This window comes from Poeciliopsis prolifica, unplaced genomic scaffold (genome assembly GCF_027474105.1).
Source record: "Poeciliopsis prolifica strain line A6 unplaced genomic scaffold, Auburn_PproV2 SCAFFOLD154, whole genome shotgun sequence".
In the NCBI taxonomy this organism is placed as follows: Eukaryota; Metazoa; Chordata; class Actinopteri; order Cyprinodontiformes; family Poeciliidae; genus Poeciliopsis; species Poeciliopsis prolifica.
Genome location: NW_026562529.1, coordinates 183335 through 207122, shown reverse-complemented (window position 1 = coordinate 207122; position 23788 = coordinate 183335). Strand labels below are relative to the sequence as shown.

General features: G+C 50.1%; 1 protein-coding gene and 1 pseudogene across 1 annotated transcript; both read right to left on the bottom strand.

The window, feature by feature from the left end:
• Positions 1–1308: 1308 nt before the first annotated feature.
• Positions 1309–13321, bottom strand: LOC129356039 (calpain-1 catalytic subunit-like; annotated as a pseudogene).
• Positions 13322–13785: 464 nt separating this feature from the next.
• Positions 13786–22794, bottom strand: LOC129356041 (calpain-2 catalytic subunit-like). The gene is made up of 21 exons (XM_055025654.1): positions 22448–22794; positions 21530–21599; positions 20732–20850; positions 20520–20653; positions 20168–20336; positions 19959–20042; positions 19803–19888; positions 19543–19608; positions 19299–19459; positions 18980–19149; positions 18897–18908; positions 18220–18431; positions 18102–18138; positions 17293–17358; positions 17150–17207; positions 16986–17050; positions 16623–16691; positions 16460–16538; positions 14287–14403; positions 14109–14167; positions 13786–14022 (listed from the first exon to the last, which is right to left on the bottom strand). The coding sequence occupies exons 1-21, from the start codon at positions 22682–22684 to the stop codon at positions 13999–14001; spliced, it is 2094 nt and encodes a 697-aa protein (XP_054881629.1). The 5' UTR covers positions 22685–22794; the 3' UTR covers positions 13786–13998.
• Between the last annotated feature and the right edge of the window lie 994 nt (positions 22795–23788).

Sequence of the window (23788 nt, the reverse complement as noted above, 5' to 3'; positions counted from 1 at the left end):
ATCTGGCCCAAACTAAGCAAGATCAGAACCAGAACCAGAGAGTAATCAGTCAGGATGTTCTGATGGACCGGCTCAAACCAGCACTGAGATCCAGGAACTGAAGTTCTGGACCAAGTGCTGTTACGATCTGGATCATCCAGAACTTTCTGTCTGTGGTCCAACTGGGAACTGGTTCCGTAACAGCTGGAGCAGTTTGGACCGAACCTGGGATGAACTTGTTGGTACCGAGGTCCTTCAATATCCTCCCATTAATGTGTTCATTAATGAATCTTTTCCTGGTTCAATAACCCAGCAGATCAAACATTAACAAACATCTTTATAACAAACAGAAATACTTGGACTAGACCGATGAAGAGGCAGATTTTCAGTACAGTTACAGAAATAAGATGAAGCAACTTTTATTTTATTTTAAAGCTTATATGTAATCAGGCTAATGACATTTGATGTCATCCAAAATTAGGAGCTTATATTCTCATACAGGATGAGAATATAAGCTCATCCTGTTCCGGTTCTGTTTGTGGCCCCAGGGGTTTTTGGTCCCAGGGGTTTGTGGCCCCAGGGGTTTTTGGTCCCAGGGGTTTTTGGCCCCAGGGGTTTTTGGTCCCAGGGGTTTTTGGTCCCAGGGGTTAAGTCAGCTGCAGGAGGAGAGTTGTCGGTTCTGTAATGTCGGCTGTGACGGATCAATGGGCCATGGATCCACGTGGAACAATCTGCAGCAGAGCATCTGGACATGCAAGAGGAAATTCCTCCAAGATCCAACACCAACAGCTTTGATTCGCAACAGCGGCGCCCCCGAGAGGCCCCTCGGCGCCCCTGGGGGCCCCTCGCCCTGCCGGGATCAATCCTATGTCAACAGATTGGCCTGGAGTTTGTGGTTCAGTTCTCCGTCTGTCTTGCAAATTGTCCTCCCAGCGCGCTCAGGGACAGAGGTCAGCATGAGGTGTTGGACTGTTGCTTTTATTATTGTCTCTTGATTTGATGTTTGCATCTGTTTCCTGCTACTGCTGAATGGTGTGTGACCCCCTAACCCTAACCTAACCTAACCCCTGACCCATAAATGAACAAACAGTCACTTGCGGACGTTAACGTTGACGGGTCTGATCTTCTGTCACTCGGTTGGCTGGTGAGCTAATGATTTTCACCAGAACCTGTGGACTGGGTTTGGACCTGTAGTGACCTGGTTCTGACCCGGTTTATTGTCTGAATCTGGAATATTTCAGGATAAAAAGCGTTTGACGAACCTGGAGGGAACCGGGCTTTAGGTTCTGATCCAGGAGGTTAAAGGATGTGGATAGTCACACAATCAGCTGATCTGCTTCACTTTATTAAAGTTCAATAAACCCTGAGCAGGTTCTTACAGGCATAAATACAGAGGAGCTACAGCGCCCTCTATCAGGTCAAACTGGTACAGCAGGAGGGAGGAAGAGCTCAGGAACAGCAGGATGTTGGTGGTTCTGGTTCGACGACCCGGTGGAGCCCAGCTGCATGTCAGTAGAAATGAATGAATGAATCTGTGTTCTCTATTTGAGATTGAAACTTTCTTAGATGAACCATTTCTAACATTTTGTTAAATAAGCTCTGAAATGAAAGCAGCTGATCATAGTGAATGACAGCTGAACAGCAGTATTCTCCAATGAGAGAATACTGATGGACGAGCCGTCTCACCTGACCAGGTGAGTCCTCTTGGGTAAACTGAGCTGGGTGGAATCATGCATGTTAGTGAAGGTTATGATAATTAACAGGTAAATACGAATTAATATAATAAATACACTTAGAATCAGACTGAGGCTCAACACTGTAGCCTTGCTGTCCTGTAATTATTATATTATTATTATGATTATGTAGTAACTGTAATGTGGACGTTTTGTATCTCAGTGGAGCAGCAGCAGCTTCTCAGTCTGTCCTCTTGGGGGCGCTCTGGGTTTCAGCCACACATGGTCACAAAGAGCCACTGTGGAGAAGAAGCAACAGACAAACCGTGAATGTCAGGCGCCCCCTGGTGGCTACACTTCCTGCCTGTTGTCATGGAAATGTCGGTTCATTTGAGTCTCACTGGATATCTAGAATCAGTTCATTAGGATGATCCGTTCATCAGATCACACAGTTCATTTCTACATTATTCAGAACCGGATCCGTTTCCGCCATGACCCATGAAGACCCACCCAGCAGGACGCCGACCTCATCCCCACTGAGAATGAATCGGTCAGTGAAAAACTTTAAGAAGAAAATACGAAATTCATACCATCTTCAAGTCAGTAATGCTAAGTAACATTATTTGTAATTGTATTTTTATTTTGTTTGTTACAAATTACTCATATAAGCTTCACATTATTCCAGTAACAAAAGGGATTTTGTATTTCTCACAGCTTAATAAGTTAACAGTGAGCTGGTGAAACTAGATGAATACAGGAAGGTTTGATGCCAGAGAATTAAGGTAGCAATGCTTATGTTAGCAATACTTATGTTAGCAATGCTTATGTTAGCAATACTTATGTTAGCAATATTTATGTTAGCAATACTTATGTTAGCAATATTTATGTTAGCAATATTTATGTTAGCAATACTTATGTTAGCAATATTTATGTTAGCAATACTTATGTTAGCAATACTTATGTTAGCAATACTTATGTTAGCAATATTTATGTTAGCAATATTTATGTTAGCAATATTTATGTTAGCAATATTTATGTTAGCAATACTTATGTTAGCAATATTTATGTTAGCAATATTTATGTTAGCAATATTTATGTTAGCAATATTTATGTTAGCAATACTTATGTTAGCAATATTTATGTTAGCAATACTTATGTTAGCAATATTTATGTTAGCAATATTTATGTTAGCAATACTTATGTTAGCAATATTTATGTTAGCAATACTTATGTTAGCAATATTTATGTTAGCAATATTTATGTTAGCAATACTTATGTTAGCAATATTTATGTTAGCAATATTTATGTTAGCAATACTTATGTTAGCAATATTTATGTTAGCAATATTTATGTTAGCAATATTTATGTTAGCAATACTTATGTTAGCAATATTTATGTTAGCAATATTTATGTTAGCAATACTTATGTTAGCAATATTTATGTTAGCAATATTTATGTTAGCAATACTTATGTTAGCAATATTTATGTTAGCAATATTTATGTTAGCAATATTTATGTTAGCAATATTTATGTTAGCAATACTTATGTTAGCAATATTAACGATAGCAATACTTGTTAGCAATATTAACGCTAGCAATATTTGAGTTAACGACAAGAGAAGCAGAAGGAAAACGTCAAGTTAATATCATCCAACTGGGTTCCTTCATCCGAGATGGGAATGATCGGAGTGGTTTGGAATCATCAGAATACAGAACATGACTCTGGACTCGGTCCAAAGTCCAGAGGACCAGAACCAAGCTGTAAAGTAAAAGGACAGAACAGGGTTTGTACCTCCATGAGGTTCATCTCCACAGTTCCAGTCCCGTCTCTGTCCAGGCCCTGGAAGATTCCTGAGCAACAGACTCCAACAGGTCAGTTCAGAACCACATGAACAGAACCGGCTCATGGATCAGGGTGTGGACTTACTGAACATGGTCTCCAGTTTGACCAGGCAACAAGTGAAGTTGTCAAAGTCGATGATCTCACTGTCGGCGTATCGAGCGATCAACATCTGATACAGCTTGTTGTTCAGTTTGAACCCTGCAGATGGAGCACATCCCAGGTCAGGTGCAGAGAACCAAGCCCGGTCCAACCCAAACTTCTTCCAGGAACATAAAACTCACCGCCGTTTTCCAGCGCAAGACGCATCTCGTAAGAGTTCATGCAGCCGACTTATCCAGATCAAACTCTCTGAAGATCCCCTGAAACACAACATTATCTCCTGAAAACCTAAACTGGACCCAGCAGGACCTTAACCCTGACCCGTTTGGGTCAGAACCAGCCTGACTACTCCACTGACTCACCAGCCACTTCCTAATCTTGTTCCAAAGGATCTGAAACTCCAGCAGACCGAGCCGAGCGCTGCCGTCTTTCTGAGCTCCAATTAAGGTCTACCTGATCCAGACCCGGTAATGTGTTCTAACCTGCCCAGAACCTGGTTCAGGCCGGATCAGAACCGACCCTGTCATTCAGAGGTAGGATACGTCCATAAGGCTGACCATGGCCCGGCAGGACTCCATGCTGAATCCATCCGTCTGCAGGTCTCTGTCTGCAACAACAGACACCAGAAACAAGAAGCGTCTTCAGGAAGTGGAACCTGAAACCTTCAGGTCTGGATCCAACCTGCAGGCCCAGAACATCTCCACCCAGTGTACACCTGCTCGATACTGCTGGGGGAATCCTGTCGTGTGGAACCTGATTGGCTGCAGAAACATGGATGACCCGCCCTATATGCGCAGATTTCACAAAGACTCACGTTTGGAGACGACCCTGTTGAGGACGGTTCTGAGCTCCCGCACCGAGATCTCCATGTCCTGAGGACAGAAAGCAAACAGGTTGGTTTCTGAGCAGGTTTCTGAGCGTGCTCAGAGCGGCGCAGCCACTAAAAGAGCCTGAGGAGTCGAACTCACGTCTCCGGACAGCTGAGCAAACAAGGACCTAAAGGAGTCGTCAACGTCACGCTCAGAGATTTCCTCCTGCGGACACCAAGGTGACACGTTACTGCCTTTGGTCCTTTGGTCAGTAAGGAATCATCCAACGCGTTGCTTTTTCAAATCCAGTAGTGACTCTACAGTTACTTATCCAAATCCCTTTTTGCAATTTAATTTGATTTCCTCTACACGTCTTGCGGAGTGATTGCCGTTTTTATGCCACAGAATGGAAACGAGACGCGCACTTTGTTTCTGGAAAAACAGGAACTATTTTGAGTTTCTGTCATCAATCTGATTATTATCAGCAGCTTTTGGGCTGTTTTTGAAAGTCAAGTTGCTCATTTGGGCTTTTTAAATAAGCAGAGACTCATAAACCCAGAATGTGTCTGACATCCAGGTGGTTTTGCTCCATCATTTCCCCGATGATCCGTCCGTCTGCGTCTGTTAATGTCAAGTTAAAACATGACCAGTGAACGGCGGCGAGCTTCACGCTGAGCTCCAGGAACTGCAAACATGGAGACTGATATGAACAGAGCAGAGAGCCTGGAAACAGCCACGAATGAACCTCTAAACGGCATCATAATTATTAATATTTAGAGAAATGTCACAAATCTGTGCAGCCATCTGAGCTGTGGAGCCGCAGGAGGAGCTGCGCTCTGATACCAAACGCAGGGCCGTAACACAGAGCCTGGAGGCCGGGGCGGGGGGGCACTGCAGGGGGGTTAAAATCAAAAATCCTATTTATAGTTTAATAGAGATTACAAACATTTTTTTTGTACCGTTGCAACCGTTAAACAATCTCTCCTTCAGTTCAACCTGAGACACATTGTTGGTGTTACATTATAAAATTATTTGCAATTAAGTTTTGGTAAAAATCAATGTGATTTTAACAGCAGGTGAAGGATTGCTGTTGTTAGCAGTCAATCAGTAATCTCAGTAATCCAATCACCACTGCTCATCTCTCACCTCCTCATCCAGGTTTGCCACCAGCACATCGTCCAGGTCCCTGCAGATTCACAGGAGACTCAATCAGAGCCCGAAAACCAGAACCAGACCTCCAGTGTCTCACAGACTCACTCTGTCTCAGACTGTTTCTCAGTGAAAACCCTGAGGACAAAGTCTGCCTCCTTCGAGGGTTCAAACGTGGACGGGACGATCAGGTACTCTCCGGGCGGGAGGCGGAACCGGGAGCTCACCTCCCGCAGGTTGATGAAGCTTTCAGAGCGAGCGCAGGAGGAGCGGCGCAAGAAGAAGTCCTTCTTCATGTGGACACCTGCAGAACCTCGGAACTGCCAGAGGATGGGACGGGGAGCGTCAACGTGGTTCCCAGAAACAGGACATCTGAAATAGATGATAGGAACTGACCTCCTTGGGAATCTGTGAATGAGACAGAAAGAAGAAACAGAACGGTCTGTAGTGACGAAAGTGAGGAACCGGACCTCAGTGCAGGACTGACAAGAGGTTCTGATGCTTCAATCTGATCTTACAGTAGGTGATCCAATCAATCACCAGCAAACACAATGAACCAGACGATATTCCAGACGATATTCCAGACGATATTCTAGTGACGGGCTGAAGCAGCACCAGAGGCACCAGGTGACGGCCGACCTTCCTGTCTGCTCCGATTTCTACACTTGGTTTCTTAAAGCTGCTTTCATCGACAGTTTTCCAGGCTGCTGGAGGGAAAACCGGACCTGGATCCAGAGCTTCTTCACAGTCTGCCATCGGAAACCAGAGCCGGTTTGTCCGCTTTGGGTCCAGATGGTTTGCCTGGGACATCCGGCTCGGTAGGGAGACCCGAACGCATCATCGAACTGCGATGTGGATCAAGACTCTGGTCCACCTACAAACCTCCGTCTTCTCAGTGATTGTTGGTGCAGCGCCCCCACAGGCCAGGAGGGGAACAGGTTGGTTTGACTCAGAGCCACAGCAGCTGTTGGAGTTCTGGTTCCAGTAGAACCGGGTCGACCGGACCATCAGGAGGAAAACAAGTTTCGGGCAGCGTTTCTGGCAAGGTGGTTAGTTTTCATGCAGTTCTGAGAGAACATGGTGGATTTTGCGGCAGCTCTGACCTCATAGATGGCGAAGCCGATGGTGTGCATGTCCTGGCCATGGCGGCGGAACTGGCGGCGATCCTTCTGCATCAGAGCCACCAGGACGCTGCAGGCGTCCTCGTCGTCCTCAGGGTCATCGTCCTCCTCTAGAAGAGTGATCTTGTACTGAGGGTTGATCCAGAAGGTGTCTGCAGATAGGCATCATGGGAAATGAAGTCTTATCAGAGACAGGTTTATGACAGTGGTGCGCCTGAAAGCTCTAGATCAGGAGAGCTCAAACTTTTTGAGACCAAGATCTACTTTTTCTCTCACCAGCCGGCTGAGATCTACCTCATGACACGAAGACATAGAAATTATAAATGAAACCCTATTGACTCATTTTCTGTGCAAATATCCATCAGTTATATCAGAAATGATAAAGTGATAGAAAAACCTAATGCAGTTTCTTCCTCAGTGAGATTCTGACACTGGGATCAGGTTACTGGTTTCAATAGGTTACTGGTTTCAATAGGTTACTGGTTTCTCAGTCAGAAGCTGGTTGTAAACCTGAGGCCAGCAGCTGTCAGTCAGTTATGGTATATATAAAATTTGGTTTGATGACATCACTATGCTAAACTGCAGACTGATGGGAGGAAGCAAAGAGCTCTGCAGAGGGAAAGGCAAATCTGAATTTGGGATAGCTATAATTAATGTAATTTGACACAATTATGGTAGTAGAAGCCATTTGTTTGTTAAAACTTAATCAAATATATTTGTCTTATTTGATGTTGGTTGTGACCAACGAGGTCATCAGTCCAACGAGGTCATCAGTCCAAGTCTGTCGTTCATTGAACGTTCAGAAACTCCAGTGGCTGTGATGAACCACAGCGAAGGAAAACAAAGGTAGAATAACCCGAACAGGTGATCAACTCAGAACCTGTCGCACCTTTTTACTCTTTTTCTCTTTATTGTTAAGCACACCCGTTGCCGTGGCAACCGCCTGCACCCCGCAAGCCGAGCAAAGATTACGTTAAAAACGTTCAGTCCGTTACGATATCAGGTTTCAGGCTTTATTATTATTTAATGAAGCCACAAACGTTTTGGATCTTAGTGAATATTTTGAAAAGTCTGTCAGAAGAGGAAGTGCTGCTCTCAGCGTCCTGGAGAGATCCACTCAAAACCTGATGCAGATCGACCGGTAGATCACGATCGACCGGTAGATCACGATCGACCGGTAGATCACGATCGACCGGTAGACCGCGATCGACCGGTAGACCGTGATCGACCGGTCGATCGCGATTTACCGGTCGATCGCGGTCGATCGACCGGTAAATCACGATCGACCGGTCGATCGCGATCGACCGGTAGATTGCGATTGACGTTTTGGGCACCCCTGCTCTAGAGCCTTCATCCTCACTGGGGTGGTTCCTGCAGCCTCCAGCTGTGCTTCCTTTCCTCCAGCTGCCCTCGTACGTCACGGTGGTCCAGAAGCTGGTGGCGTCCTGACTCAGTGCATCCGGAGTCAGGTTGCAAATCTCCAGACGTGAGAACTGATGCAGAAATTCCTGGAAGGACATCCTGACACAGAAGAACATCAACCCGTTGGGACATTCTGGACTTGAAGGACTTGGACCGTCCAGTACCAACCTACCAGAACTCTCCATCCTCCATCTTACACAGCATCTCATCCTTTTCTGCAGAATCAATGGAATTCCACTCTGAAGAGCTGAAACATCAAGATTCCCATTGATGATCCAACTCAAAGTTCCTGTTCTTCCTTTCTGTGGAGCACTGACCTGTCGCTCCAGGCTCCAGTCCACTCCACCTGACCCCAGGGGTTCCTGATCCGGATCAGACGCTCCCGCCGCCCGCGGTGCTCCACCTGCAGGAGAAACCAGGAGACGACACACATGAGTGAGCGCTGCTCCAGCGTCCAGACTGTAGCACCGGGTTGCCTAACCGTGCCAGCGAGAGCCGCTCTGAGCTCACCTGTCTGACACCGGTCACTGAGTAGGCGTGGCCTTTCACCAGCTTCTTGAAGGTAATGGCCTCCATGTCAAAAGCGCTGGTGATCTGAGGACAGAGCACACTCAATCATCTTCAACTCACTCAGACTTAGTTTGTTTCTACAAGGAGGCCTGACGGACTCTGGAGTCCGGGGGTTTCTGGAGGCTGGGACTCACGTCTATGGAGCATCCCAGCAGCGATCCTCTCTCCAGAGCTTTGCCGATGATCCGGTAGAGATCTCTGGGAGCTTTGTTCAGCTCATACATCTCCGCCACGCCTCCAGTGAAGTCCTCAAAGCCTTCAGTGGTGCTGCCGCCGGACAAGGCCTCATACGAGCCATTCAGCCTCAGAAAACACAAACAGGGATGGATGGTTGGATGGATGAACAGGTGGATGGATAAATGGTTCCAGGTCTTACTTGGCGTAGGCCTTCTCCAGCAGCGCGCTCCAGAACTCGCTTCCCTCAGCCGAATGGACGAACAGCAGCTCTCCGTCTTTAACCGGCAGCCGGTCGTCAATCACCACGTCCACCCACTCGCCAAACTGCCAGAACTGAGGACAGACAGACTGAATCCAATCCTGTTTACCAAACTCAGACTTGTAGAATCAGCAGTGAACCTCTGTGACGGCCTAGTCCAAGGATCCAGGCCTGCAGGGCCGATGAGCTGCTCATGAAGCAGAGACAAACCTGCGGTGCCCCAACCCTGCAGGCCCATAGGAAGGACTTGGAGGAACTGCTCCTTCCTCCTCCAGGTCACGGGGCGTGGCCTGCTGGCAGGTAGAATCTCACCTGGAAGTGGAAGATGCCGGCGTACTGGTGGCTGAAGTCCTGGCCATGAGGAACCACCCGATGAAGCAGCTGCTGGTTGAGAGTCAGAGAGCCGATAGCAGCCAACCCAGCAGTCGCCTGGAGGAAGCAAGAGCAGTCAGCTGACGCTTCACCTGGCCAGGTGAGGCCAGGTGAGGTCAGGTGAGACCAGATGAGGTCAGGTGAGGTCTGGTCCAGGTCCTGGTTCTGATTCTGGTTCTGATCCAGGTCTATGCAACTCCTCCCGGGCTGGTAGCAGAAATTCAAGCCTCAGCCTAACCCTGGTCCGGACCGGACCGGACCGGACCGGACTGGACCGGACCGGACTGGACCGGACCGGACCCATTCCCTCCAACAGCCTGTGTTCCATGCTGCCTTCAGGTGTCCTCTGTAATCCTGACTTTCTCAGATGTTGACTGCCTCAAGCTGCAGGCAAACAGGAAGTTGTTCAGGTAAACAGGAAGTGGCTCCTGCTAGGAAACGGCTGATGCATAATTTATCATGATTGGGAAACATTAATTATTAACCACAACAGTCTGTTTGTTCTCTTATAAAAGGTTTGTTGCCCCATGGGCCATGGAGGCTCTGGGTGGAGGCTCAGGGTGGAGGCTCAGGGTGGAGGCTCTGGGTGGAGGCTCTGGGTGGAGGTTCAGGGTGGAGGCTCTGGGTGGAGGCTCTGGTTGTATTTTCAGGGGCCAGTGTCCCACCAGATTCGTCCAGCAGGTGGAGCTAATGCAGCTCCAAAGTGACTGAGTTGGGCGGCTGATGGACTGAAGACACTGAGGAATTATGGGAGATTTTAAGGAATGTTGATGATATATTAGTTGCTGTGGGATTTTTATGAAGACTGGTTGATTTCAAATAAAGAAAACAGTGAAAATATGTTGTTGACTTTTTCTCTGCAGCTGAATCTATCAATCAATCAACAGCTGGTTCCCATTGCATCATGTTCCACATGTCACTTCACCAGCAGGGGGCGCCAAGGTTCACTCAGATTTCCATGAGCTGGATTCTGATGCTTTACAGCAGTGGGGTCCACAGTGGGCCCCTGAGGGCCGCTTCCTGCATGTTTTAGTCTCTCCCTGGTTTAACGCACCTGGATCTAACGACGGCTCACCAGAGGCCTGAGAGGAACGCTGACCTGCTGGAAGGTTCTTGGTTCCAGGGAGGAAATGTTAGCATTTCCATTTTCCAGTAGTGATAGCTTCTTCAACGTTTCTCCCAGCGTCTGTAGTTCTGTCTCCGGTTTGGCATCAGCTGTACAGAATCCGGTGTCGGTGACAACAGCCACACCGACACCGGACCTTCCTGGATCCGGTCGGATCGGGATGTCGGTACCGGAGACAGTATTGCCCTGCACTGTAGCTGACTTCTGGCGTTAGGAGCAGGTCTCCAGTCCAGTTGCATTCTCACTGCCTTCTAACTGCATCAGAGTTCACTTCAGCCAGACGGAGACCGAGGTTTTCAGAGTTCATTCAGTACCGGTGGTATCAGTCCGGATTTGAATTCAAATTTGCATTCACACTCCCCAAACCAACTGGACTTAGACAAACAAATTAGACTAGTAAACTTGACTAAAAGAGGCTGGTGTGAATACATCCTTAGTTTATACGTCTCATATATATAAAAAATAAAATTCCCTTCTCACCCACCGCGGGTGGTTCTTATCCTCTGAGCTCGGGTCCTCTACCAGAGGTTATATAGATATAGATATATATATATAGATCTATATATTCTCGGGTCCTCTACCAGAGGCCTGGGAGCTTGAGGGTCCTGCAGTATCTTGTGCCAAGGACTGCTGCACATTTCTGGACTGAGATGTCTGATGTTGTTCCTGGGATCTGTTGTAGCCACTGATCCAGTTTGGGGTTACTGCCCCGAGGGCCCCGATGACCACAGGCACCACTGTGGTCTTCACCTTCCAGGCCCTCTCCAGTTCTTCCCTGAGGCCCTGGTATTTCTCCAGTTTCTCCTTTTTCCTGATGTTGCAGTCTCTTGGTATTGCTACATCAACCACAACGGCTTTCCTCTGTTTGCATATATATATATATAAATATATATATATATAAATATAAATATATATATATAAATATATATATATATGCAAACAGAAGGGCGGGGTTGGCTGCCATGATGCCAACTGGTCCCCAGCAGGGGGCATGATGATGCCAGAAAGGCAAAACAAGCACACATTGGAGGCCCCGCCCCTCAGAGAGCTGCAGCTGTAGCAGCAGGTTGCAGCCACCGCTCAGTTTCCTCCTGACTGACTCATCAGTGACAAGCAGCTCAGCCTCACCTGCAGCTTTCTAACAAACACCGACTGGCCCCGCCCACACCGGATGACCCCGCCCACACCGGATGACCCCGCCCACAGCGGTTCCTGGAAAGCTGCAGCCTGCTGCACCTGTTGGACAGGTAGCAGCTGCCCCAGTGCATGCTGGGAACTCAAGACCTTCAGTTTTAGGTTCTGAAACGGTTTGGTCCCGCCTCAGCAGAGGAAACCCAACAGGATCAGGAGCAGCAAGGTTCCGGACCTGGTCTGGGTTCTGAACACCTGGCCGGGTCCAGAACCAGACCGGAAGTTGAATGAGGTGTAGACGTGGTCAGGTTGCCATGGTGACTCACCCAGCGCCCCCTGGCAGATGTCGGTCCTGGTGGCTCCGCCCACAATGAACCGCGGCTCCGCCGACAGCTCCTGACCAGCCAATTAGAGAAGAGCTGCGTCACCGACCCGCCCTCGATTCCCGGCCCGGTTCGGGTTCTGGTTCTTACCGTGGGCCGGCGCCACTCCACGCCCCGGGTCTTGGCGCTGAGTGGACCCAGCTCCTTGAAGCCCAGCGAGCCGGGTTCTGCCGGGAAGAGCGGGTCCAGGAAGACGGTTCCGTTCTGCAGGCACTCCTCCCTCAGGGCCCAGAAGTCCTGGTTCTGGTACCGGACCGCCTGCCGGGTCGAGCCCAGGCCCTCGGCCCGGTCCCGCTCATGTTGGATTCGACCCGAAACGCTGCTGAACATCCTGAGCAGAACCAGAACCAAACACAGAACCGGGTCAGAACCGGAAGCGGCGCCCCCTCCCGTCTGAAACAGTCTCTGACACGGAACTGGACCCAGTGGTTCCGGTCAAAGTTCAAGACTGGATGACACGGATATGTGCTGGACCGGGTCAAAGCCTCGGTCCAGCCTGGTTCTGGTTCCAGTTCTGATCAGGGATCAAACTGGAAATTAACAAATTAATCGGGCCGGACCAGCAGAACCATCAGACCCAGTTCAGGTCCAGTAGAGTCCAGTGCACCAGAGTTCTTTAACTGGTTCCGACTGGTTCTGAAGTAGTTCAACTCGAACCGAACCGGGCCGGACCAAACTATGCTGCTGACTCCATCACACTGACCTAGGAACCGGAACCAGAACCGGAACCAGAACCGGGTTTTCCTGGCGAACCTCTGTAACACCTGTCTGTGCGCGCGCCCGGGACGCTGTGACGAGGACGGCTCTGATTGGTTCAAATGTTTTCATCAGTTTAGCGGCTGGTCCGAACCAGAACTCCGGTCCGAACCGGGTCGGACCGCAGCTTAAAGTGTGACCCACCTGCGGTTCTGGTTCCGGCAGCTCGGTGTCGGGATGTCTCTGGGTTCTGGTTCCGAATGATGCTGAGGATGCTTCACTGCAGCACCGGCCCCGCCCGGCGGGAGAGGCGGGGCACCGCATGACGTCACGACGCCGCGGAGGGGGGAGTCGAGCGCGCCCCCTGCAGGCGGACAGGGGTCCAAACCGAACATCTGGTTCTGGTTCTGACTCAGAAGGCGGATTCTGGTCAACAAGCATCAGATCAGAACCGGCTGAGATGAACAGAACATTCTGGAAACACAAACAGAACCGTCCATTCAGGTTCTGGAGGAGGATCTAACTGGATCAGAACCAGTTCTGGTTAGTTTCCAGGTTCTAACCCGGGTCAGAACCGTGCTTGTGCCCTAAGGAGTAATAAGGTGTATTTATATTTTTAATTATATTTAATGTATGAACGTTGAGCTTTACTTTGTGTTTCTGGTAGCTTAAAGTTTTATTGTGAAAGTTCAGAACTTCCTGTTGGCCAGTAAAATCTGTCCAAAGTGAAGCTGCAGAAAACTGATGATTTAGAAATGACTCCTTTATTTCCTACAGTTGTTTTTCCTGTAAGCTTCATGGGAAAAGGATTATATTCTATTACATTTACTCTATTATATCTAATTATTATATTATATTATGTTATGTTGTATTATATTATATTATGTTATATTATATTGTTATATTATGTTGTATTATTTTCCATTTCTGATTCCGGGTTCTTCATGTCTTTAAATGAAACTTCAAAACACACTGTCTGCGTCCGCCATGGAAACACTTTAATGATCTGGTAAAGAGCAGCAGGCAGATAAAAGCCTGACTAACAGGTTCTGTGTGGCGCCGGTCCAAATGGACCTGCAGAGCATCAGCACAGCGCAGAAGGGTCAGCTGGTGGAGGAGAGGTTATAATACGAGGAGAGAGAAGCTGCAGCTGGAAACGCCTTGATGGCGTCAAGCAGAACGGTTCTGGTTCAGATCATGGAGAAGTTCAACCACTGCAAGACAAACACAGCATCACTTCCTGAACTCTGATCATAAACTGATATTAATCTGCTAAGACTGGTTCAGCCTCCTGCCTCACCTGGTTCAGGTCCAGCTCGATGGAGCCGCTCTGGTGGGCGTCCAGCTTCCTGAAGATCCCTGAGGAAAAGATGGAGGTTAAATCAGATGGATTTTTATCCGCTATAGATGTAGAACAGCGGTGATGTGTGTTCAGGTTTTCGGGCGTTCTCGTTGGCGCCGTTGATCATCAGACTCACTGAACATCATCTCCAGCCTCGTCAGACACGCCACAAAGTTGTCAAAGTCGATGGTCATGTCCGGGTCCGAGTACCGGGCCACCAGCTGCTGGTAGATGGTGTTGTTGAGGGAGAAACCTTCAGAAGGACCAGGAAGCAGTTAGCTAGCAGCATGCTAACAGGACGCTGACATAAGAGTAATCACCAGGAGAAAATATTTGAGTTTTAAAATTAGATGATGGAGTTACAGATAAAGTTTAAACTGGAACGTCTGGTGAAGCTAACTGGGCTAGCTTCAAATGTAGCACCAGGACGCGTTAAGGACAGCTTCCTGTTGGACCTGGCCCGACCGCAGAGACGGTTCTGTGGGCCCAGCCAATGAAACCAGTGATACAATAGGCCACGCCTCCTCCTGAGAAAAGGAGGGAATCACCATGGCAACCACTGAGGTCCTGATTCAACGGCTCCTTCCTGCTAACATTAATCCATCATGGCCGCCGCAGTAATCCCAGATCAGAACTTCTTGAGTTCCAGAACCGGGTTGGTTCTGCAGAATTTAGTTCATACAGTTCAAACAGAAAATGAAGATAAATGAAGTTACACAGACAGAACCCATTTCAAATGATCTGAACAAAGATGGAGAGGTTCTGAATCCTTTCTGAAAACATCTGTGAAAAAGAGCTGAACAAACAGAACCAGCCTGAATCTGATCAGAACCTGAACAGAACCCAGCTTCATGTTGAAAGACACAGATGAAGGACAGTTTGAACCAGAACCAGAACCAGACGTACCGTCGCCGTCAGCAGGCTGAGCAGCAGAACACAGAAACACATGTTAGATACAAACACAGCAGAAGAAGAAGTTAGATAAACAGGAAGTTCTCTCTCTCACACACACACACACACACACACACACACAGCAACATCTCGGCCCAGATTCTTGGACCGTGACTCATCCCGACCACAGAGGGGCGCCGCCTGGCCCAGGAATGTCACAGGGGAGGCCCCGCCACCCAGCCAGGGTTTTTCCAGAGGAACTATGACTCCGCCCACTAACAGCTGATTGGCTGTTTGCCTCCATCCTGGAAGCGCTTCCATCAGAGGGACGAACTGCAGATGTTGGTGGAAGCAGCTGGACATCAGACACACAAGGACAGACATGGAGACACGGAGGACACTGGGACACCTGTCCACCTGCATTAAGGTGGACAGGTGGAGGGCACAGGGGTTTTGGGAGTGGGGGCACTCCGGGCCTCCTGCAGCTTTTCCATGTCTCTCTGGTCCAACACGTCTCAGAGCAGGTCTGCAGAGTCCTGCTGATGACCTCTTGACCTTATGATGTCACTCAGGTGTTGCAGCAGATCCATCTAAAGCCTCCAGGACTGGAGCTGCTCTGATTTCGATGGTTTTTCAGGAAACATCAGGAATAAGAGTCAGAAAATCAGAAATCTCATTTCTCCTGTTTCCATTTCGGATTCAACATCCAGATTAGAATCCCACTTAATCTGACTGGTCCAGAGGTTCCTACCAGAACCCAGCTGCAGGTTCTGCTGGTTCTGTTGGGTCCAGCAGTAGCTTGTAGATTAGCAGATTAAACTTTGCCGACAGTTCGACTGGCCGCTTCACTCCGGGCCATTCTGGTTCCGGTTTCGGACTCAATCTGACAATCCCACATGTTCTCAGATTATGGTGACGGTTTCCTGCTGCGTGTTCAGAGCAACCCGTTTCGCTCCAAACCGTCATCGGGTCGACCCGGCCCGAACTGCCAACAGCGTTGCATTATGGGACAGAAGAGGAGGAAGCTGGTCACAGCCAGACAAAGCAAGTCAGCATCCTCATGGCGCTGTCCCATCATGCATTGCAGCAGCAAGCGGGTCGGAGGCAGAAAACCAAAGCTGATCCATCTGCCAGTGGCACCAAGCATCAAACTGACACAACTAAAGCTGGCAGAGCCACTGCAGCAGGCAGGAAGCAGACAGGAAGCAAACAGGAAGCAAACAGGAAGCAGACAGGAAGCAAACAGGAAGCAAACAGGAAGCAGACAGGAAGTAAACAGGAAGCAAACAGGAAGCAGGCAGGTAGCAGACAGGAAGCAAACAGGAAGCAAACAGGCAGCAGGCAGGAAGTAAACAGGAAGCAACAGGAAGCAAACAGGCAGCAGGCAGGAAATTTCCCCTCTGACCACAGCGACCCACCTGCATCCTTAAAGGCCACCCTCATCTCCGGAGTGCTCATGGTTCCAGAGCCATCCGAGTCGTTCTTCTTGTAGATCGACTGCAGGAACAACAAACGCTGAGATGTCCCACAATCCAGCATCAAGAAAACAGCGGGTGTCACAGGTCAAAGGTCACAACTCACCAGGTAGTTCTGCACCTTCTTCCACAGTGTTGCAAATTCTCCGAGGCCCAGCTTGCCGTTCCCGCTGTCCTGCTGCAGGTTAAAGGTCACTCACAGGTGTTGGACAGGTGGGACCACCAACCAATCAGCTGGCAAATCAGCTGATTGGCGAATCAGCTGATTGGCGGATCAGCTGACCAATCACAGATCATCTAAACACATTTAAACTGATTGGGTCCTCATGAACCCTCTGAGACCTGCTGAGGGTCCAGAGATCCAGAACCAGAACCGGCATGCTGCTCCAGAACCTCCCAGGCCCCGCCCCTCTTAAGCCCCACCCACATGCTCTGCTCTGATGCTCCGCCCCCAGGCGGTGAAGGATACGTCCATCAAGTTGACCATGACCTTGCAGGTCTCCAGGCTGAATCCGTCTGTTTTGATGTCAGTTCCTGTTAAAACAACAACAAACAGGAAGTCATGGCTGCAGCAGCTGCAGCGCCGCAGCCGCTGCGGCGCAGCGTGTTGAACGTGACGAAGCATCGGCTCACGTTTGGCTACGATCTTGTTCATGATGGTCTGGAGCTCGTAGGCGGAGATTTCCATGTCCTGAAACAGAAGCAGCCAATCAGCAGGGAGGACGCAGCCGCTGGGCGGCCAGCCGCTGGGCGGGGCCAGCCACGGCGACACTTACGGCTCCGGCGAGTTTAGTGAAAAGGTTCCTGAACCCGGAGTCCACCTCGCTGTCCGACACCGTCTCCTAGACACAATCACCATGGGGATCACAACAGGGCAAACAGACGGCGGTCCAAAGATCCGGGTCCACGGAACCGACTGGTACCAGCAGCACCAGCCAGTATCAATGTTCCTGTTTCTACTGGGTTTAAATTCTAAAGGAACAATTAGATTATTATTCCAAGTTTTTGTAAATAATAAAACGTGATGTAAATCAGAATTCCTGCATCATTTTTACACATTTTCTTTTCTTTTCATTTTTCAAACAAGTCTCTGCAGGTTGGCAGCAGGTTCCTTTTCTGCAGAACGTAGAAATACACAAATATGCTGCCAACGAAGCGGACCAGGAAGAACGGCTCCTAACCAGCATTCACATGGATTTGATATGTGTGGAAAATGATTCCATGTTTTGGGATGAACATCAGAAATGGAACCGACATTTCCAGATTGACTTCAAAGAGCTGCAGGATCCTGAATGATCAGGAAATACTATTGAAAACCAATATGCAGAATGGAATAATCTACATTTCAAACATTTCCAGCCAGGGTTCAGAGGTCAGAATGGTGTTAGGGTTAAGGTGAAACATCATAGCTGAACAGCAACATATTTGAACTGAACTTTAAAGTGAAATATATGCTAAAGCTGCTAACCAGCGACTACACCTGCTGACCAACAGCTGCTGACCAACACCTGCTGACCAACACCTGCTGACCAACAGCTGCCCCTGGAATGCGCTAACTACCGGATGTGGGCGGAGCATCACTCACGTCACTGAGGTCGGCGCTGACCGGGTCGTCACAGGGCCTGAAACAGAACCAGGATTCTGGACTGAGATCAGAAGACCCAGACTGAGAACCCAAGAGGTTCTGGTCCAGTAGAACTTACACGGTCTCGGTCTGCTTCTCAGAGAACACTCGAATGCAGAAGTCTCCGTTTTGGTGCGGGTCAAAGGTGGACGGGACAATCAGGTACTCTCCAGGTGGCAGCTTGAAGCGGGAGCTGACCTCCCGCAGGTTGATGAAGGTTTCTGACCTGGCCGTCTGCGCGTGGGTCAGGAAGAAGTTCTTGTCCAGGTGGACCTCCCTCTGTCCATGGAACTGCAGACAGACAGCCGATCAGAAAAGCTTTTAAAGTCACCTGCACCTGTCCAGGCGAGGCCTTCAGAAATGAAGACCTTTAGGAGGGTCTGCAGACCGATCCTCATGAGGGTTCGATATCAAGAAGACCTTCAAGGAATAGACTGAAGTAGACTGAAACCAGGAAGTGATGCTTGTGTTTGGCTACGATGTTAATGCTTTCCGTTTGGATCAGGCCAGGCGTTCCCTCCCTTCCTGCAGCCTAATTAGGCTCCGCCCACCAGCCGGTAGCTTGCAGGGCAGGTTGAGTCATCAACATTGCTGTTTGTCTTTCCAGGAACTCAGAGGCTACAAACAACCCTGCAATTGCCGGAGAAACTCGTCTATCAGGCCAGAGAGAACCTGAGCTGAGTCCCTCCCAGCCAGCAGGTTTCCATGTTTCTATGTGATGAAGGTCAGGAGGTCAAGGCTTCCAGGTAGACTCACCTGCGGGGGAACCTGGAGGAACAAAACAAAGTTACATCCTGGAGTCGCGTTGGAATCTGAAGCTGGAATCAAAAGTTTCAGACCTCGTAGATGGCAAAGCCGATGGTGTGCATGTCCTCGCCTTGTTTGCGCAGCTTCCTGCGGTTCTTTTGGATCAGACCGACCACGAAGCTGCAGCCCACCTCACCGTCATCAGGGTCATCATCTTCCTCATCCAGCTTGATCACAAACTGAGGGTTTGTCCAGAACGTGTCTGAGGAGACATGAGTCACATGAATCTGGTTCCCTCTGACTCAATACAGTCATGAAAGTCATTGCTCCCATCAGAACTGAGCAGTTCTGGTTCTGGTTTGGGTCCAGTCATGTGCTTGAGGCAGGACACAGATCCTGATAGCTACTAACAGGGATGGTTCCGGCATCCTCCGGCCGTGGAGCCTCTCCTCCAGGTGCCGTCAAACTTGCTGACGCTCCAGTGTTTGACGGAGTCGTCCTCTATCGTATCGGGGGTCAGAGTGCACACCTCGATTCGGGAGTAGTGACGCTGGAAGTCACTGAACGACATCCTGCACAGACAAGAACAGAGACGTGATGTCATTCCATCCTCGGGTCACTTCATGAACTCACCGGGACATTCTGTCCGTCCTACCAGAACTCTCCGTCCTCTGAGTTGGCGTGAGGACAGTCCCCCTGAACCTGGCTCCACTCAGAAGACCTGCGTAGAAGGAGCAGCTGCTGTTAGACACTCAGCAGCATGACCAAAGACTGACGAGTTGCTTCTGTCCTGAAACCAGTTGGACCAGCTGCCTTCTGTCCAGATAACTGGCTCTTTAGTTCTTGATCATCTGAACTCATTTTGAAGACAACACCTGCTGGTTTCAGAATCTCAGTCCGGTTCTGGTTGCTTACCCATCGCTCCACGCTCCGGTCCACTCCACCTGACCCCAGGGGTTCCTCATTCTCACCAGCTTCTCCTGACGCCCGCGGTAGTTCACCTGCAACCAGAACATCAACGTTTCTCCTGTTTCTGCTTGACAGAATCTCCATTCCAGGACCTCAGGCTACCTCCACGGCCCCCGTCAACGAGTAGGCGTGGCCTTTCACCAGCTTCTGTCGGGTGACCGCCTCCGAGTCTGCAGCACTTGTGATCTGCAGCGATACCAAGCAAATCATCATGCCGGGGTTCGGCTGAAGAGAGCTGATGTTCTGCTGACAGGAAGTGAACCCCCGGGAGCCGTCGCGGCGGTTCACGGTGGGAGTGACGGTGAACTCACATCGATGGAGCAGCCCAGCAGAGCGCCGGCCTCCAGCGCCTTCTTGATGATCTGGAAGAGGTTGGGCGGTGGCCGGTTGAGGTCATAGTTCTCTGCGATGCCTCCGGTGAAATCCTCGAAGCCCTCGGTGGTGGAGCCACCAGACAGGGCTTCGTAGCAGCCATTCACCCTGCAGGAGCAGCAGAAAGTCACGTTTGACATCGTGTCATGCAAGGTTTCGTTCCTTCAGCTGTTTCTATGCAGATGATGGAAGAAGGACTCAGCCAGCAGGACAAGCCCCCAGCAGCTCCCTGTGGATCCAACCTCCTCCCACCCGCTCCAGGAGAACCAGCTCCGTGCTGTCAGCTCTTACTTGGCGTAGGCCTTCTCCAGCAGGGCGCTCCAGAACTCCCGGCCTTCCGCCGAATGGACGAACAGCAGCTCTCCGTCTTTAACCGGCAGCCGGTCGTCAATCACCACGTCCACCCACTCGCCAAACTGCCAGAACTGAGGACAGACAGGAAGACCTCTGAGACACAACACAAACGTCCTGTGATGGCGGAAGAAGCCAAACACCTGGAATACCTGGAAGTGGAATATTCCTGCATAGTCGTCTCCAAAGCCCTGGTCTGTGGGAACGACTCGCGCCATCACGAACTCGTTCATGGTCAGAGAGGCGATGGCAGCCAGCAGCCAGCAATCACCTGGACAGGAAGCAGACCGTAACTCACCGCTGCCCCCTACAGGAAGAACTCTGGATCATTTTTAGTCTTTTGTGTTTTTCTCAGAGCTTCTCCCAAACATCTCCATCATTCCTGACCAATCAGAGCAGGAAGAGCTTCTTAAAGAGACAGTAGGAACCATCAGACTCCCAGCATGTTTGTTCTGGTCCAGCTGCTCGACCACAGAGACCGGTTTGGCTGAGGTCTCACTCTGCAGTGAATTCCTGCTGCAGCGTGTGGGAACAGATCTCTGGTTGCACAAGCTGCAGCGCTGCTGCGGGTTCTGGCTGCAGCGTGAGTCACTGAGCGCGTGACACGGCGCGTCCTGATTGGCCGACCGCGCTCCCTCTCCTGCTGCTTCCCTTCCTGTGCAGCTCCTCCCTGTCAGCCAATCGGAGCGCAGCCTGCAGCTGATGCTGGAACCAGCAGCCACTGGCCGCTCTCTGGACCCGGGCCGGGTCGGATCAGAACCAAAACAAAGCGTCTTTATCAGATAGATCGCTCCGGGTCAAATTGGACCCTCTGGAACCTGGTGGAGCTTCTGCTGGTTGGATCTGGTTCCCCCTGCAAGGAAACTCGTGACCCGGTTCTACATGGCTGGACCCAGCAGAGGAATCGTGACCTCTGACCTCTGCATTCAGGGCCAGTGTGGAAAACTCACCCAGCGCTCCCTGACAGATGTCGGTTCTGGTGGCACCGCCCACGATGAAGTCTGGGTTTGAGACCAGCTCCTGCAGGAGGACAGAACCGGATCAGACAGAACCGGATCAGACAGACAGAACCGGGTCAGACAGAACCGGGTCAGACAGAACCGGATCAGACAGACAGAACCGGGTGAGAGAGACAGAACTGGGTCAGACAGAACCTTGTCAGAGAGAACCGGGTCAGAGAGAACGGGTCAGACAGAACCGGGTCAGACAGAACCGGATCAGACAGAACCGGGTCAGACAGAACCGGATCAGACAGACAGAACCGGGTGAGAGAGACAGAACTGGGTCAGACAGAACCTTGTCAGACAGAACCGGGTCAGACAGACAGAACCCTCCAGGTTCCAGTCCAACAGGATGAAACTTGGATCAGAACCATCTGCCATCAGATGGCTGTCCTGTGGGCGGGGCCTGTCTCCTGTCACAGTCGTCTCCATGTCCAACCTGTCCATAGCAAGTGGCAGAGAGGCTGACCTTTGACCTCCACAGAGCTGCTCCTCTTGGTTCAAACATGAATAAACTTCTGAGCAAATCATTTTCTGGACCGGATCGGTTCTGAAAGCCGGACCGGATCAGCCCCTTCATGACTTCCAGCTGCTTCCACATGAACCCGGTTCTGATAGGTTCTGGTTCTGGATCAGATAGCCAACTGGGCCACCTGGAGATGCTGCTGACCCAGGTGACCCGGTTCTGGTTAAGTCTGACTTCCGGCTCAGACTCTCTGAGGTTCCGGTCCAATCCGCAGAAAAACACAGAGAGTTCATTTCTTCCCATTTTTTCTGCGACAGGACCGGAACCAGAACCAGATGCTTCGGTCGGGTCCGGCCCCACCCCTCTGCTCCCCATCCGCCCCGGTTCTGCTCGGTTCTTACCGTGGGCCTCTTCCAGGTGACTCCGCGGGTCTTGCTGGAGTTCCGACCCAGTTCGTTGAAGCCCAGAGATTCGGGTCCGGCCGGGAAGGTGGGGTCGCAGAAGAGCTGCCCGGAGGCGCGGCACTGCGCGCGCAGGGCCTCGAAGTTCTGGTTCAGGTACCGAACCGCGTTGGAGTTGGTTCCGAAGCCGGCGGCCAGGGCCCGCTTCTTGGCCAGAGTGGAGGCGACTCCGGACATGTTGGCACAGAACAGAACAGAACCGAACCGAACCGGGTCGCAACCGAGCGGAAAAAAGTTGTGCTGCTGAACTCGGAGTCTGAGTCAGAGTGAGACCTCCTCCCTGAGAGGAGGAGCCTATCTCTGCTGCTCACTGGCTGCCAAAACAGCCAGAACCAGAACCAGAACCGGATCAGGACCAGTTTTCTGACCTCGGTCCAGTTATGTTCCCGACCAGAACCAGAACATCGAGGCTCATCCAACCAGCATCCAACCGGTTGGATGATCCAAACATCTGCAGCAGCAGCAGCTCACCATGATCAATCAATCAATCAATCAATCAATCAATCAATCAATCAATCAATCAATCAATCGTCTAGATTGAGCAACAAGGCACTTCAAGGAGTTTTACATCAAATGAACATCATTAATCATCAATACCTGATCAATATGTTGATCAATTCCTCATTAATCAAAACTCCAACCTGCTTTATTTGTTCCAGATCTGTGGAGCATAGAAGCTGAATTCTGCTTGGTTCTGGTTCTGATGCAGAACAGAACCGAGTTCTGCTCTGCATCCCTCAGTGTCTCCATAAAGGAGCGTCCTGAAGCGGGTCGGGTCGAACAGAACCTCTTTCAGCTGCTCTGTTTGCTCTGCAGGGTGTTTACCCAACACACACACACACACACACACACACACACACACACACACACACACACACACACACACACACTGCTGACCCAGCAGAACCTCGGCCTCGCATGGCCGGGTCCGATTCAGCTGAACCAGGCGGGAAGCAGCTGAAGAACCAGAACCGGCCCAATGAACCAAAATAATGAATATCAGAACCAGATCAGAACCAGAACTCTCCGATCCGAATGAATCACTTCCTGTTCGGGTTCCTCTCAGATCTGAAACTGATTCAGGCTGTGAACCCTTCCAGGGGGTGAAGGGTCAAAGGTCATCGCAGTGCAGCCTCTGTGACCATAATTGTTTTTTGTGATGTTTGTTATTGATGTTTTTTTTGTTTGAGATCCAATTAAAAAAGGAGGAAAAGAACGTTCCCTGTCCGCAGCAGAACGTTCCCCGTCTTCTCCTGCGGCCACCTGGACCGAGGGCGCCCC